This window comes from Calidris pugnax, unplaced genomic scaffold, assembly GCF_001431845.1.
Source record: "Calidris pugnax isolate Ruff unplaced genomic scaffold, ASM143184v1 scaffold24, whole genome shotgun sequence".
Lineage (NCBI taxonomy): Eukaryota > Metazoa > Chordata > Aves > Charadriiformes > Scolopacidae > Calidris > Calidris pugnax.
This window is the reverse complement of record NW_015090922.1, coordinates 40,348,957-40,366,693: the sequence shown is the minus strand read 5'-3', so window position 1 is coordinate 40,366,693 and position 17,737 is coordinate 40,348,957. Positions and strand designations below refer to the sequence as shown.

At 37.8% G+C, this 17,737-nt stretch overlaps 1 protein-coding gene across 1 annotated transcript in view; it reads right to left on the bottom strand.

Moving 5' to 3' along the window:
* The window catches only part of TULP4 (tubby like protein 4), a 165,410-nt gene that overhangs the window by 127,791 nt on the left and 19,882 nt on the right, over nucleotides 1-17,737 (bottom strand). Inside the window, exon 2 of the mRNA XM_014950511.1 lies at nucleotides 3,082-5,384. Coding sequence (XP_014805997.1) covers nucleotides 3,082-3,333 — 252 coding nt within the window. The 5' untranslated portion in view covers nucleotides 3,334-5,384. The remainder of the gene's footprint in view (nucleotides 1-3,081; nucleotides 5,385-17,737) is intronic.

Genomic DNA, 17,737 nt, shown 5'->3' with positions numbered 1-17,737 from the left:
TGTTAATTAAAGAAATACGGCAGCCACTTCCTAGTTGCAAACTCTAAAAAACAACCTTGAAGCAATTGTAATAACTCCAGCATGGCTCATACTACAAAGCATTTCATTCTCAATTTTGTTCAATGTGATGACTCACGCAAGTCCACCACTGTAATGTGTGTGTCAGGAACTCAGTCCTGGAGATTCTTCATTCTTATTTGTTCTGATATGCTACAGGCATGCTATTACAGTCAAAAAACGAGTTATGTACCAAAAGGAGGTTTCAGTGAATCTCTTCAGTAGTCATAAAAACATCGCAAAAATACATCACTAGCATCCACCTTCATGACCCACTTAAAAATAGTCTCACGTTCTTGCCAAAAGCACAGCGCTGCCGCATTCCAGGTTTTCACCCTAAAACTGAAATACAATATACTGCTATGCCCACAGCATATTGCTAATTATACCCCAAATTGAAAGTATTTAGCTTCTATATTTTCACCTCTTCTGCTCAGCTCATTATAGCATTCCAGACTTTATAATTTAATGCATACTAATATTAAACCAGCAATGTATTTCAGAAAAGCAATAAACTTGGCTTGTCACAGTAGGTTTATCCAAAAGAAAAATACGTAGAGGTATAAATCACCATTTCTGGGAACAAGACAACACAATACCATCCTAGAATTGGTCAGTGAAACAGACAGGCTCTTACAATTTTAAGTCAATCACATCCCTTTGGGCACATTCCGTACAACAATTGTAACTTTAATCAGACTCATATACCAGGACATGCTTGCAAAATCAACATTTTCCATTGTGTAACATGGTACACAGAAGAGACAAGGTTGCTGTTGGCTTGCTTTTTAACATGAGAATATGAAAACAAAACATTTACTCCTCCTTATGCAAGTATTAGCAAACAGCAGTGCTGTTCAATGTTTTCTTTCTTTGAAAGAATCTTTCATCAGACAGATTTAGAAGGGAAGGGGTTTTTCTAAAGAAAAAGTCTCTTTATCCATTCAACTATGTACCTTTAACAATTAACAAATCCTGTATTACAGCTTTATTGCTACCAAAATTAGTAGGATTCTCCCATAAAAGGATAACATCCAGTAAGCCTGGTGAAGAGTGTTGTATAACATCACCCTGTCAGGATGAACTTTCAGCTACACCGATGCTCAAAAACACATTCCAGCAGGAAAATCCGGTAACAGCCACAGACTCATGACAGCAATTTAGTTGCACCAAAGCCACCTCTCCTCTTCCTTCAGAAAGACACATTTTTGACCCCACCACACCAGTTTTGTGGTGCCATTCAAAGAAATGAATTCGTAGTCTCTATTCTGGTCATTCACATATTTTCATTCACCAGAAAGATTAGTTACAGAAACACAACTCTTTATTAACGACAACCTTGACCCAGAACATTTTAAGCACCCAAATAGAAAAAAAAAATCACATGGGATATTTTCATTTCAGTCTCTCTTGTACCAATCACTCTTAGGTGAAAGGATGTACAAACAACACAGCTCAATCCACTCAGCAACAATGCAGTGACTCAGAAATGGCCAACTGAGTAATCAGAGCAAAACTAGCCAAAACCAAAGGGCAGCATGCACATCAGCATCTTCTCCACTTAGCTGGCACGTATTTAAACCTATTCTTGCATTTCCACGTTCTGCAACAAGACTTCCCATTCCCATAAGCAGCATTTCCTCCATTGTTTCCAAGACACATATTATGCAAAAGGAGAAAAACAGGTGCCCAGGTTCACAGAAAATTTAGAGAAGAAAAAAGCGGTCATTGTATCATACATTTCAAAAATAAAATGCAATTTGCAGTCAAAAATTATACTGACAACTAGAGACAGCTCAAAACAAAATGCTGGATCCAAACTTCATTCTTCCCTTTAGGAAATGGTGGCTGTAATTTTCTGAATGAACCCGATTCAAACATATACATCTATAAATATAAAAATCTATATAATTTACTACGCACCCGCACACCTGCATACAAAGTGTATGGAAGCAATTATTTTAGACCAAATATTTATTCCCTACTCCCTTTTTTTCCTCAAAAAGAGGGAGCTTTTAGAATAACTCTTTATAAAAGAGTTATCAACGTTATTAAAAATCACCAACCACTAAATCTTGAGTGCAGCTTATGTCAAAAGGGCAACATATATTAGAGTCCAAGGAATAAGTAGCACAAAAGACAAGAAAAACCACACTATATCTTTGGTTTTCATTTCAGTACATACAGCGTCATTCCACCCACTAACCTAAGGGCAAAGCTTTAATTTGCACAGATTCTTTTCAAAGAGCACATCCAAATGCAGCCTAACTAAAAAGCAGAAACAAACAGGAGTTCTCCCACTTGTCCAAGACACTCTGTATGCTACAGGGCATCATCTGCACTTGCCATGAAGCATTATGGAAAGGTGCCAGGAAGGCAGTAAAGCACAGCTGAAATAATCAGCTTTTACCAACAGATTTATCCCTTCCAGAAAAAATAGGTGGAGAAGTTTTTGTGGCATCATAGTCAGGACAATGCCTTGCACTCTGAAGTTACAGTATTTTACTGCAAGGCATCTTTGCATTTTTCTGAGAAGTCCCACTTGCCCCTTTTCCTAATAAAATTAAGTTTTTCTAGAGATGGCAGCTATCCCCTGCCACAGGCCAGTCCAGTTTGCAGCCTCTGAAAAACTGGCAGACTTCAACTGACCTCATCTCCCACTCCCGTGTCTTTCCATTAGTCTTCCAAGCCAGACTTTAATACTGGTAAAAGCAGTCAACCATCACAACTTTTAACTCCCTTAACACACATTTATTGAATTTGCCTAGAATCTGAGAGGTGCTGGGGAGTGAAGGAGAAAATATGCCAAACCACAACCAGACCCATTTCCAGAGAAGCTCTCCACCATCAGCCTCGTGTGCCTGAATTTACTAGAAAGACTCCAATAGATCCCAATCCCATTTGGATTAGTCCTGAGCCTCCTTCATACTACCCTGTAAAATTTAAAGCAGAAATACTACCAATACTAACAAAAAAAAGAGATTTCTGTAATTTCCTTTAAAACGTAACACACATTTTGCTTACCTCGCTGTTGTGGCCCCTCAAATTGAAGTTGATTCTCTGAGGGGTGTTGCGGTCCCTCCTGCAATGGCTGGAAGTAAAAGTGACGCCTACAACTCCTCTGCCATTGCCTGTTGCCAACCAGCCTTCCTCATAGTACCGCCTCCTGCACACCGGTTTCTCCTTCTCACTTTTGGGGACTCTCCCTTTCCAGGAGAGGCAGAGGATGTTGGAATCGCTGCAAAGAACAGGCCCATGTTCCACGGCTGCATACATGCTTTTTAAAGATTTTATTTTTTGACATAAGAAAGTAATATGTCTAGTGCACAAAATTTAAATCAATTTTTTTTTTTTTTTATTGATAAGACTGACCTGGGATAGATCATTGAAAGGGAGGAGGATGGGGTCAGTGTTTATAAATATCCACCAAATGCATAGTGAAAAATTCCTCTATAAAAGATGATGGCAGTTGGCTAAGAAAAAGTAACACTTAAAAAAAAATTCAGGTTCATTTTTGTTTCTGAGTCTGTAGAGTGAGGGTGCACTTATCCTTTGGAGAAACAGCTACTTCATAAGAGGCGCTCAAGAAATGGTTAAGTCATCTTTTTGCTCAACTTGATATAATCTTTATACAGCCTGAGATTCCAGTTTAGCGTAATGCAATTCCAGAGACAAAGAGTTGCAAATGTGTAGGTTTCAAGTAACTTAAGGCTTTTAAGATTTCCTCCAGTCAGATTTTCTTCAAAAGTTCAGTTGCAGAAATTTAAACACACGCACAGACATATATATGTATATATATGACATTCATCTTTTCCAAGCTGCCCTCTGGCATATCTTTTCCATCTGATGTATTTCTGCTGCTAAAGCTGAAAGAGATTGCATAAAGGGAAAAAAAGGCACACAAACCGTGCGAAACAGACCCGAACTTGTGCAGGCACTGGTGTGCCAGGCCAGTTGGGAAAATCCCTCTTGGTACTGAACCGCTCGTTGGACTCAAAAGTTTTTGCAATCCAAAGCCAATCCGATTTTCATTGCAGCACTTTTTTTTCCACCAGAGACCCAACACAGCCTGAACTGTTTATCACGCTATCTTGCCTGCTTTCCCACTTTTCGCTGCCACACACGAATGAAAAAGAAACCCCCTCTTCATTTATAGCAGAATCAAAAATGCTCTAAAGCTTTTGGCTTTCAAAGCAGGTAAGTTTGCCTCAGGTGAACCATGAAGTTCTCTCTCCTCCGAAACAGGCTAAAATGTCAAGCTGTTTTTCTTAGACTTTTCCCTTTTTTTCTGCTACAAGGAATCACAGACTTTTCATCCTACTGTAAAAAACAAATGCCAGAATTAAAGCACATCAAGTAAGCACTCTTTCAAAATCTTCTAAAATTCAAGGAAGGAAGAAATAGAATCATCTAAAAAAGAAAGAGGAGCAGCATTAAAAATCTGACTTCCTGGGTTCGCTATTTCACTAGGTATTTTCCTTGCTTGTTTGATCGGATCTTTCCTTCTTGATGCTTGTCTACAGCACAGATTCATAGTTCCAGACACAACATTTGCAGCTGTACAAGAAGGAAACATATGAAGTATTCCAATTGTTTTATTTGAATAACATTTATGAGCTCAATTAATTAGTATTTATACCACACTAAGTGAAAAGAGGAAAAAGGAGAAGGAGAAAGAATATGCAAGTTTGATGACCTGGTTAACTCAAGAAGGACGACGAGGTTTGCTCAGTTCAATGCCCAGACTTGTCCCATAGTTCCTCAACTTATTTACTTCCAGTCATCATCACTCAACATATGGTCACGATTTATTAGTCCATTCACAATCTATTGAGCCCAAAGCAAAACGTGCCAAAAATTATACATTATTCCTCTGCGATAACAAAATTGGTTTCCTCTACTCTCTGTATTCTTCTGTTTCCCTCACAGCTATTGATTTAGGTTGTGGAGGTATTTCTTAGGCTTTTTCTGTGCAGAGGGTGTTTTTTCTTCCTCTTCTTGCAAACTGTTTTCACCCGTGAAGACCATGTGGAAAGCTGAACATTACTGGCAGGTGTCTTTCCATGGGTTACTGATTCCTGTGCTGTAAAGGTGCTCCATCTGGTTCTCAAATTAATTTTCATCAACTGCAAAGCTCTCAGGAATATGCAAGAATAAGTTTATGTGATGACAGAAACATGTGCGTTTTCATGTACATGCAGTGCACACACCAGCTCACTCAATCTGGTACTCAGAGCTGCATTTGCCTTTTCAGTTTAGCTTTCAGTTTAGGTAATCTTGTAAGATGCTCGTCATTCAAAGCTTGAAATCCATGGATTCTTCCAACTCTGCAAGACAAAGCACACACATACAAAAAAAAAATTAATAAAATAAGCTACAAAACAACTTAAAGATATAAAGACTAATGTTAAGCAAAGCATTATGATTAAGGGTTTTATATTGGTCTCCTATAAAATATCTATATTACATATAGATACATGCAATATTCAGACACACATATGTATTTGATACACACACAAATATAAACTACGAGATTTTCTTTTTCACTTCCAAAGTTCCCAAAACTTGACATGTATAACTAACGAAACCTATTCAAGAAGGATACATTGCAGGGGGGAAAGGGAAAGGAACCTTCTTTTGGTCGCAGTTATTGGAGCAAGATCTTGAACAAAGATTGCACGACTTTGGAATGAGGGTAGGGAAGGCAAGTCTCATTGATGGAGTAGACACAGAGGTAGAATCCAAGGCACACAAAAAGAATTACAGAATAGCTGAGGGTAGAAGGGACCTCTGGAACTTATCTGGTCCAACCACCCTGCTGCAACAAGGTCACCTGTAACAGTTGCCCAGAACTGTATCCAGGTGGCTTTTGAGTATCTCTACAGATGGAGACTTCACGACCTCTCCGGGCAACCTGTGCTAGTACTTGGTCTTCCTGATGTTCACAGAGAACCTCCTGTGTTTGTGCCTACTGCCTCTGGTCCTGTCACTGAGCACTATGGTAAAGAGCCTGGTTCCTTCATCTTCATTCCCTCCTATCAAGTGTTTATACACATCGAAAAAATCTCCCTGAGCCTTTTCTTCTCCAGACCGAACAGTCCCAGCTCTCAGATTTTCTTCATATGGAAGATGCTCCAAACCATGAAAGTACTGTGCTAAACTTAGTCTCAAAGGAGACTGAGAAAGATTCCTCCAGGGCTTAAATTACCGCTTTAAAAGAGATCTAAGGTAGTCCAAAATTAAAGCTCAGCAGTTTGAATCAATACAGATGAATTTTAAAGACTACTCAAGTCCCACATAAGCCTCAATTTTCTCCGGGAAAATATTACCCAGATTCTGTTATATACAGAAGAGTGTAAATACAGTAAGAGACCAAGCCAAAAGGCTGTCCAGGATGTTCCAGAAGTTGTATCTGAAGTGGACATATATGCACAATTAATGCATCTATACAGCTACTGCTAAAGAGAGCTCATTTAAATGAAGAGTTACATTCATGACATTCATCACAGCTGTAAAAATGGTCTTGTCTATATTATATACGGCACTGTACTAACCTCACACTTCAGTTAGTTAACTACTTTTTTCAGTCTAGCATAGATGTACAAAGAAGAATTTTTTAAAAAAGAGAAAAAGATAAGAAAACAAATTTATAGATATAAAGGCAAGGTCATAAAACAGTTTACAACACTATTCAGCTAGCACACTTATTAAGAACACCATCCATGAGGTTTGGAGAGTCACTACCAGAACTTTTCAGCATTACAACTAACCAAAGATTTAAAAATAATGGCTGCTACCAATTCTTCTCATCATAGCACAATGAGGATATGAGAAACGCCACCTAGACTTTCCAGATTTATGGTGCTTCTCAATTAAAGTCCAAAGAAAGTTCATCTAAAGGAAAATTCATAAAAACTTTCAGAAAATAATGGTTTGAAGAAGAATTTTTCCACTTATCCCATAAGCAAATGTGATCCTGTCAAGGATCAGCAGTGTTATTTCCATATACACTGAGTTCTTGCAAACAAACATCCGCATTCAAGAGTTGACATTTTATGGTAGTAGCATGTGTATTATGATGCAAGCCTTTACTAATCCTACAGAAAAACAAAAAAAACCCTGATATACTGAGAAAACAGTCTCTGAAACATCAGTTAGAGCTGTGCAAGTTAAGCGTTAAACAAAATTGTTTGAACTGTTGCATGGTACTGTGCAAGTACCATGACTTTGCAAGGGGATTTTAAAATTCAGACAACTACAGACGCAGTGGCTTTGCACAAAATCTCTATGCAATTTCTGTCCTTATTCACTGCATATAAAATTAACGAGTTTGAGAAAAGGTCTCTACTGTGACTTGGCCAATAACCTTCTCTCACTCGAGTCCAATTTACCATCACTTTCAATACCAGAGAAACCAAAGGCTTCTCCTCTTAAAAATATCATAACAGCACTATGAATGCTGAACAGGGAGAGAGAAAAACTAAAATAACTACAAAAGGAATAAAGTCAGTCATTATTCAAATACCTCTCTCTCAATACAATGCACCCTACAAGAATACCTTTAAATCACTGATTGTCAACACTTCCTTTATGTTGTACTTATATTCAGCAGACATGACCAAAAATACTTTGAAGTCTGTAGTGTCAAACACTCAAAAGATAGGCTGAATTAAGATTACATATATTATATATTAAGATTTAATTCTTTCCATTCCCCTCTCCTTCGTTTCCACCCACTTGGTATTTTCAAAGAAATAACCTAATCAAAATATTCAGATGCTAGTCTTCCCTCAAGAAAATCAGTAACTAATTTAGACACCCCTCCTTCTTCCACCATTACAGCAATCCCACAGTTCTGCTCTTTTTCACACATTAAATGAAGTGTTTTGCCTTCTTTTTCCCCACCATGAAACAGAAAGCTAACAGTAAATGCCTCTAGTAAAGCTCGCGTAAGAGCTAAGGACAAAAAGCATTACAGAAGAGCTAGGTGTTACTTGAACGACCTTACCCCAAGTCTGAATTCAGTTCAGGATCCCCATGTAAAGAGAACTTGGCCTTCCAGATGAAATTCATCCAAACTAAAGTTTTAACTGCAGATTTTTTTATAATCAAACTTTATGCATCAAAGTTTATTCAGTATGTCAGAGCAGGGCAAGGGCTAATCATAGAAATACACTGGATTCTGAAAAAGTATCTATTTTTGTTGGTAAATTATTTCTAGCACTACTAGGACACTAAATATCAACAAATTGAAGTTACCTACTTTTACTCTCACTTAAAGGGCAGCCGAAAATGTCTTTGCTCTGGATCTTCCCTTTAACAAAGGGAGATGCTACTTGAACTCATCCTCTAATACCCTTTGGAGTCTAAGCCCGGTGATGTAAAACACTTCTTAACTACTAATACCTAGTGAGACAAAAACATATTAGACCTGTGACACAGGAAAGAAGGATCCACAAGTATTTTATTTTATTTTCCTTTGAAAGCACAGCTCTTTTTGAACGCAAAACCAGCAACAAGTTATGTTTAAATTAATACCTATAATATAGGTATTAATTTAAAAAAAAAAAAAGCTTATTAACAGTGGGTCTCATATTTTGTCAATATTTAACCCATCATGTTTATCTCCTAACTGTTTCCATTAACTTATATAAAGTGTAAGTGTTAAGCCACAGTTGGACAACCAGAAAAATATTTGCTTGTTCTCATGCATCTTTCATTGAAGTCTCTCTCTTGTTGACAGAAAGAAGTTATGCACAGCCAAGTGTACCAATACTGCAGCAAGCTCTTCAGCATTTTATGTTTATTCAAAACCCCACTCTTCAAGGCTCCAGAGCAGAATATCTGAAGGTGAGGATAAAAGGAGACTGGGAGGGGAAGGGAAACAGAGAAAGAAAATTCAGGTGAGTACACTATTTCCAAATTATTATCTTCAGAAAACCAAATCAAACAAACAAAAAAAAAAGACACTCAGCCTGCATTTTGAAAATTCTGACTGCCCAAACATCATCTGGAAAGAAACATAAGCTACAGAGTCTTTGAAAAGTCAGGCTACCAGATTTCAGGATTTTTCAGCCTAACCAGGTTTCCTTCCTCTCAAACTTGCGTGAGGTCAAAGGAAACTGCGATTATTCCTCCCTTTACAGTCTAAGAAGGAAAAACTATACACACCACTATCCATGAAGATAACAAGATACTATTAAAAATGCGAGACCATGAACTTGCATTTTGTTCTGAAGGATCAAACCACAACCGGTTCTGCAAAAGCTGGTAGCAGATGATCCCACCAGCTATCAAATGATGACTGTGGGAGTTATCTTCAAGATTACTGCTGAATGTGACAGGCACATTCTGTAACACCACTATATTACTATACCGCTAGTCACTACTACCACTGTAGTCACTATATTAACAGGTTAAGTACTACAGAGCTAGAAGCTGGCAAGATGATACATTTTGTTATTTAATGCAACTTATAATATAACACAAAATATTAAATAATCCTATTCAAAAGGAAACAAAACGACTCAACAAAATTAACCACTCAATTCCTAAAAGGCTGAAGTACATACAAGAAAAGAATTGGTTTGGAGGTAAAAAAGGGCCAATTCCCTAAGGAGAAAATGTAATTTTGGCCTGAATAAGTGCTAGTTTTCCTCTTCTTTCACTCGTCTGTTCTAATTATCTTTGCTCTATTCACCTTCCATTGTGGTACAAGTCATTGAGGTCAACACCTTTCTTTCATATTACACAACAATACAAAATTAATTTGAAGGACATGATTCTAAACAAATACCAATAAGCTGACCAGTGGTTGCAAAAAATGTTCTTTGCCCCCTAGAAAAAGAAAGGAAGAGTGGAGAGTGGAAAAAAAAGAAGATGCTTGATTTTTGTTCTGTTTGTTCTGAAATGCTTTTCTCTCCACAATGTTTGTCCTTAGGTAATTCTAGAAGCTTTTCCCCTGCTCGGGGACAGCTGCGTAGCCCGGGCAAGACAGTCAGTGATGCTGATCAGAGATGTAAAGAGATCTGTAACCCCAGCACAGCTGCACTGAAACAGATACGTAGCAAAGGTATAATGCCAGGCACTGTAATAACAACTGCCAGCCCATTAATACAGACGCTGTAATGATAGTCATATGCACCTATATATCGTTAAGCAAATAAAACTGTCAGAAAATGTATTTGTCAGCATATTGAGAGAAGTGGAGCTTGTGTTAGTGGCCGTTCAGCAGACATTCATCAGGAATATTGACAACATTTATTTCAACGCAATACCCCAACAAACTCACAACCACCTCCTCCAAATTACACTCTCAGAAAAGTGAAAATAAAAAACAGTAGTAGCTGATTTGCATTTCTGATGTGCTGAATGACCCTCCTGGGTTCTTGTAATAAGGGAAAAGGCAATATATGTATTTGTATACATTTTTTTTAAAGTGCAAGTTTTTTCATATATAGCTGTCTTACATGAAAAATAACGGAAATATTTGTATTATTTCTAGACCTATCAATGCTTAATGCTACATCATCAGATTAAATAGGAGTTAAATTAAAGAATACAGCTAGGAAGAACAAGCAAAAAACAGATTTTAAAATGCCTTCAGGAAAAAATATTTTCAAGGAGAACACCAAGGGTCCTTAAGTAAACTGTTAGAAGCTATTAATTGTGAGTTTCTCAATTTATACACATTCATCAAAAGGCTCTGCTGCAAGTCCCTTTAATCAGTTACTGGTCAAACACACTCATAGGAAAATTCCGAGTGAAACAGTGCTACATCTGTTATGCTTATATGGCAAGGAAGAAAACCTGAAAAGTAATCGAAGGCTGGACCTTCACAATACAAAGCATTTAGCTGCAAGACAAACGGAAGATAGAATCACAGAATCATAGAATCGTTCAGGTTGGAAGAGACCCTTGGGATCATCGAGTCCAACCATCTACCCTACTCTAGATAGTCCTCCCCTACACCATATCCCTCAGTACCCCACCTAAACGTCCCTTAAACACATCCAGGGATGGTGACTCATGATACTTTTGTTCCTGCAGCTCTGATCACTTCTTTCTCAACCCTTAGCATGGCACAACATGCCCCTCACTTAAGCCAGGATGATCACTCCATGTGCAACACTCTGAACTACATCAGAGAAATGACCCAATTAAAAATTTCAGAAATGAAAATTCACAACAGCTTAACCAATATAAGTCTGGTTTGCTAGATTCAGCCGCACTCTCAGCTTCCTTTGTGACGAGTGACAATCCTCCAGTCTCTTCTAACGTGACCGCCAGCACTCTTCCAATCGTGCAGCTCAGGAAGCCGATCTTGCCAAAAACACCCTCCAAAACCAGCAATCGATTTTAAGAGAGCTTCCCTTAGCTAACTCACCGTGCACGTGCAACACCACCATTGCCAGTGTAAGGAAGGGGGTGGGAGGTATGGCACCACAGCAGCCTAGATTCCCATCAGTTTGAACAGAGCTCAAAAGCTTTTTCTTTTTTGTTTTAAGTTGAATCAATCCCTGACACAGTCCCAGTGCGGTCCCACATTCAGCTGCCCTGGCAAAATGGAGAAGGTGGAGCTGTACAGCACAAGTGAGAAACAGAAGGGAGTAGTACTTGCAACTAGTATTGCCACTTGAAGGCTTCTGGTGACAAATTTTGGGGACAGACTATTTCTCAACTCAAGGCTTTGCCCTCAGAAGGGTGGGAAGCAATGACTCTTGAGGATGAATTTTAAATGGCCACCACAATGTCCTGGAGCCAAAGCTACCCACATCAGCCATGAAAATATGCCTCATTTTCAAATATATTGAAGTGGGCTGAAATACTTCAGACAGATCTTGAAAGACCCATTTCAGAAAAGAAAAATGTACAAATAACATGCCTTTTAAATAAACTGGAGATTTACACCACTGAAACACGCATTCAAAATCTTTTGAGATTAAAAGAAATGTGAAGTATGACCAAGAAATTCCCTTCGCTTACCAGCATCAATCTTGACTCTCAAGAAAGGGCTGCGATCCTGGCAGCAGAGAGAACACTTACACAGTGTATACTTCAGGGGACATTTACGTAAAAAGTGATAACAACTGTGTCTTGCTAATGACATTCAAAGATCTTCAAGGGAGGGAGCCGCAGTTCTTACCATCTCTTTTGCACTGAACTGACTGCACTGACCTTGCCTGTAATTACAGAGCAATTTCTTTCCCCTAGGAACGCTCTGCAGCCTGCAAACATCCCTCGAGCCTGCAGCAGTTCCAGCTTGTTCCTAATTATCTCCAATATCTGCCCACAGGCTCTTTGAATGATTCTTGTGAACATACACTGAAGTTTCGATATCCTCCCCCAGAATCCCAGTACACCTTTGTATGTGACACGTGCACTGGAAACAGAAAATAAAATTAAAAAAAGGAGGGGGAGATGAAGGGAGAAAATAACAGAAGCTACCAGCTTTTAAAATTCAGAAGAGCCTCATAAACAGGAATTATTTCTGTTGGATGGCAAGATACATTTCAGTGAGAAACCTGATAATCACTGTGGAGCAGTATGAGTGCAGCGTGTTCCAGCAGGAAAGGATCCCATATCAGCCAGCAGGGAGGAAGCTCTGGGTGATGCCTGCACAAGCTGCAGCACAGGCGTGAAGTGGATGGTGAATATGAGCTTCCCATCACACAGCCTTTTGCTCACCACGGGCTGCTCAGCTAAAGCTGTGAAGCAAGGCACTTCTCACACAGGAAACCTTCAATGGCTTGGATTTTTTACCTTTTTTTTTTTTAAATACAAAAATGACATCAGTTGCAGTTTTCAAAGAATTCAGGTTTCTCAGTTGTTGGCTTTGGGATCAAGAACTTCACTCTAGTCCTGACTGTCCCTCAAAATGTGCCTTAACTGAAGATTTCAGTCTGCGTTAGAGGACTTGCACCCACATCCCAACCACTGCTTAGAGGTCTAGATCCAGAGGAGGGATACTCCTGCCTTCACAATAGAGAGACACAAAGCTAAGGAACAGCTTCATCTCCTCCCCATACCTGTCCCCTTTTCCTTCAAGTTCCATGTTTTTTCCTCAAGGCTCCGGAAAGTTGTGCTAAGGTCTCTGGGTTTAAAGTGGAACATAATATCATGAAGATAGAGAGACTCAAATAGTGGTTGTTTTAGAGGCAACTTTGACAATCAAGAGTCACTGGAGAGGCCTTTGTAAAAGCCCAGAGCTTTAAATGAACACCTGCAGCAAAGACTTCTCTACAGAAGTGAGTTGTTCTACTAGCAAGACTCAGAAGGTATGAAAATTCATTTCTATAATTAACTAAAAATTTAGTTGAGATGCCAACTCTCCCCATTCAGCTTTGTTAATCTGCAAAGAGCAGGCCTTTGAAAGATGTAATTTTAATATAAAATTTATTCATTTTATATTGTATTGATAGATCTATTTCTTAACATGGCAACATCCCAAGATAGCCAGACTTCATGTAATTCGTTTAACTACGCTCAACTATCAGATAGTGCTTGCTTCTAATAATAATCTCTACAAAGTTATGAAATGTTCTTCCATTCAGTACAGATTCAGGTTTCATCAAGAAAGTAAACAAATGTTGTAAAATTGTGGCGATTTTTTAAGTAAAAGTAATATTCTCCCTACCCCCTAGCTAGTCCTGTAATTAATTTTATTATTTTTTTTTCCCCTGGAAGTTATATAAATGCAGTAACTTTCAAACTTTTTGGACCCAATTATTTCTCTTCCTCAAAACAAAACTCATAATCCCTTGAGCATCTTTACCTAGCCTATGCTTTCAAGATTTTTTTTTTATTTTTGGTAGAGCTCAGATTCAGAATTTACAAAGCATGAAAATCAAAGGAAAGATTTGTCACCACAGTTAAATCTGTATCTTTTACATAAATATTCACACAGAACTAATACATTCACAAATACACAAAGCTAAAGCTATCCACAACTAAACAGGAGGAAAAAAAAAAAAAAAAAAAAAAAAAAAAAATCCCTTGAGCATCTTTACCTAGCCTATGCTTTCAAGATTTTTTTTTTATTTTTGGTAGAGCTCAGATTCAGAATTTACAAAGCATGAAAATCAAAGGAAAGATTTGTCACCACAGTTAAATCTGTATCTTTTACATAAATATTCACACAGAACTAATACATTCACAAATACACAAAGCTAAAGCTATCCACAACTAAACAGGAGGAAAAAAAAAAAAAAAAAAAAAACAAAAAAACCCACACTTTTCCATTGCCAAGCTTCACCTTTCTGCCTTTCCCAAGGAGCAGAAGGATCTTCAGATGAAGATGGCAGACAAGAGCCAGACAAAAAGACTGACTTGACTGAAGAATGTCACGTTCATACATTTTCTACTTCATTTTGAAAACTTGGATTTGGGAAAGTAATATGATAGTAACATGATTGCATTTAGTAGATGATGTACTACTTAGCAGGTTTCTTCTGCTAAATCTGACAAATATAGGACATACTCCTGCACTCATGCTTTGCTCATGCAAAGGTTGCCTTTTTTTCTTTTTTAACATGGATTCCATCCTGCTTGCAGATTCTAGACAAAAGTAACAACAAGAAGATAAAAGCAATCTGAGGTTGTTTCATAAATAATATAACTTTGAGCTTAAATTTTAAAGCTATCTTGCATACAGTTGCTTTTTTCCTTTTATGCCTAAAATTACTACATATTTAAACAAACTTGTTTTAGTAGAATCCTTTGTTTTTTATTTAATAAGTGCTTCACAAAGTACCTCCAGAGCTGCATGAAATCCTAATATTTATTATATTAAGTGCTGTTTATGTTTGTCTATATGAAAGGGTAAAAGAACAAAACAATCAGGGGAAAAAAACCCCACCACCCAAGTGGTAACATATAATCCACCCGGATCATTCTGTCTACAAAACCCAACATCTGTACTAGGTTCCTTTTCTGTATTGAAAAAGTCTGCTTGCAAACTGCTCAAGGAAAATTCTACTGCTTTTTTTCTGGTAAGCAGCTTGGCAAGGCAACATCATAATCTTGCAGTGTCAGTGGTCCCCCTTGAGCTTACAAAGTCTATTAAAACAAATTACATGAAAACATCTTTTTCAGGATTTCAATTCTATAGCTTAAGAAGATCAGTATATTCCAGTTTCTTTTACATTCAAGGAACATAAGACCATACACTACGTCAGAACCCAATGCTCTCCTGACACCTCAATACTTTCTTCATTAACTGTGTATTATGCACAGACCACAGAATAACAGGAGGTTACTAGGAGAAAACTATATGCTTTCTTGTTTTTTGTACCAGCTGGATTGCAATGAGGTCAACTCTTCAGCATCTGCTTGGAACAGCCACTACACTTCATCTGTAGTAGATGGATACACAAAAAATCATTACTTAGACAAAAAGGTAAAATATACAGTATTTCACAAAGCTGATACAAAGCTTCTGAAATCAACTCAAGAATGACATTTTAAGAAGATTCTACCCCAATAACTAAAATAGTATATTACTTTTCACTTCCTGTTCTACTGAATGACAGCACGTAACAAAGACAGCTGGTTAAGAAATTACATTATCAGAATACAAAAATTCTATTCCTCACTATTAAAAGAATGAAAAACCTAAATTAAATATGAGAAAATCTAATATGTGATTCTAATCAGTGATTCTAAAACCTCAAATAATACCTGATACAGATACTGACTTCACTGTATCATGAACCTACCAATGATGTAAGATATAAAACAAAGAAAAATGTTATACTTCGTATATAATCCAAAGACTATATGTTTACCTGAAATCAGCATATGCCATTCTATAAAGATATAAAACAAGACATTACATGTAAATATCCTGTCTTGCTTACAACTGTAGACCATGACAGCCACGGCCGTGTTAGTGCCAGTGCTATTTCTCCTTGTGTCCATATTGTAATGTATTTCTCTCACACAAGGGGCTGTATAATGTTTGTGACTGGTCAAAGGAGAATATGGAAAGGCTGCTGTGATTATCTGGGGAAGAAAAATGACTAACCAACTCGTTATTCCCAGGATGAGCACTTCAGTGCATTAACAGAACTGCAAAGCCTTAAGAGAGCATAAAAGAAGTGGCATAGACTGTTCCAAACATATTTAATATACCTTTAAGGAACTGTAACATGGACAGTGAACGGATAAGCATTCCACAATAATCGTGGGAGGGGGGGGAAGCAAACCCCAGAAGACAACTATCATATAAGAACAAATAATTTTACAAATTAATGCACCTGGTAGATTTACAGTGTGTCAGTTATATCTTCCAAATATTTCCCACAGCGTCACTCTGACAGTAACCCTCCCAAAATCTATCACTAAGAATGGGAGCAAAATACATTTTACTGATGAGTAACCACAGAAAACCTAAACCAAATATTGCATCTTTTCCTGTCCATCCCTACTGCACACAAAGTCGTTAAGCAATTAAACCCCAAAAGACCCCACACATAAACAGTATTTAATGGGCCTGCTAAAAAAACCCGTATCTTCTTCCCTCACTCTCAAGAATGATCAAAGTATAGAATTAAGCTTAGAAGCCCTCTAAAACTTCTTTCCTGTCTCCATCCACACAGAGAGAGACATTCCACCCTCAGTATTCCAAGACAGCTATGAACTGTCCACAATGCCTACCTAGTCCATTTAATTATCTTGCATATGTTAAATTTTTTTGTTATTTCTACTGGTTATCAAGTAGATAGGAGCCAGTATTAGTAAGATTCATTGATTTTTTTTTTCCTCCCATTTAAGGGCAAAATATTAATAAAATAATACCATATCCAATCCATCAGGTTTCTTTTTAGCTACTTAGCTACTATTAGCACCTGAAATACTTTCTTAAGTCTTGTAACCGATGTAAGCAAAAAAGGCTGGAGAGCTACTACTATCACCTCATGTCTTAGGCTGATTGAAGTTTGAGAAGCTAAAGCTCACATCCAGAAAATAAGTTAAATTAACATTTTGGTTGACTGAAACAAGCAAAGTGGCTTTTTATAAACTTAACTCACAAGCTTTAGTTTGTATTTGTACGTTTACAAATTTTTATTTCAGATTAAGAAATCCACTTCACAGAGAGCAATATGAACAGTAAAATAAAGCAAGACACTGCTAGATTCTAGACAGACACACTAGAGCAATGCAGCACTGCAGGGATCTGATTGCAGACAGTATCTTCTGCTGGGCAGTCAGTCTCCCACTGGGATGGGAAGCACGTACACTGGGATGTTCTACAATAAAACAGTGTTTGTTTCTTATACAGAGCCTTACCGATGTCGCAGGATTACTCCCTCTCAATGCTTCAGCACTTTAATTTATCAAAAATTTTAAGCAGAGCATAGCAAGGCACTTACAGTTTCATAACATTCCCCCATGCAACGTGTTGTTCTGTGATTCTTGGATCTGTTGCTCTCCTTGCAAGAGCCAAAAGCCAAAGATCAAAGCAACTGCTATGGGTTGATAGCAAATGCCCTTTGCTGCTTCTCAGAACTGCACCCAGATCAAGCCAGAGCTCTAGCAGACTAAAAGCAAACCCAAACTTGTCTTCTGGAAAGCTACATGCAGTTGCAAAAAAAAAAAAAAAAAAAAAAAGATGAAGGGAGAAGAAAGATCTTTCAAACTGCTCCTGCTTTTGCTATAGCCTGGGAGTTGCCCATGCAGA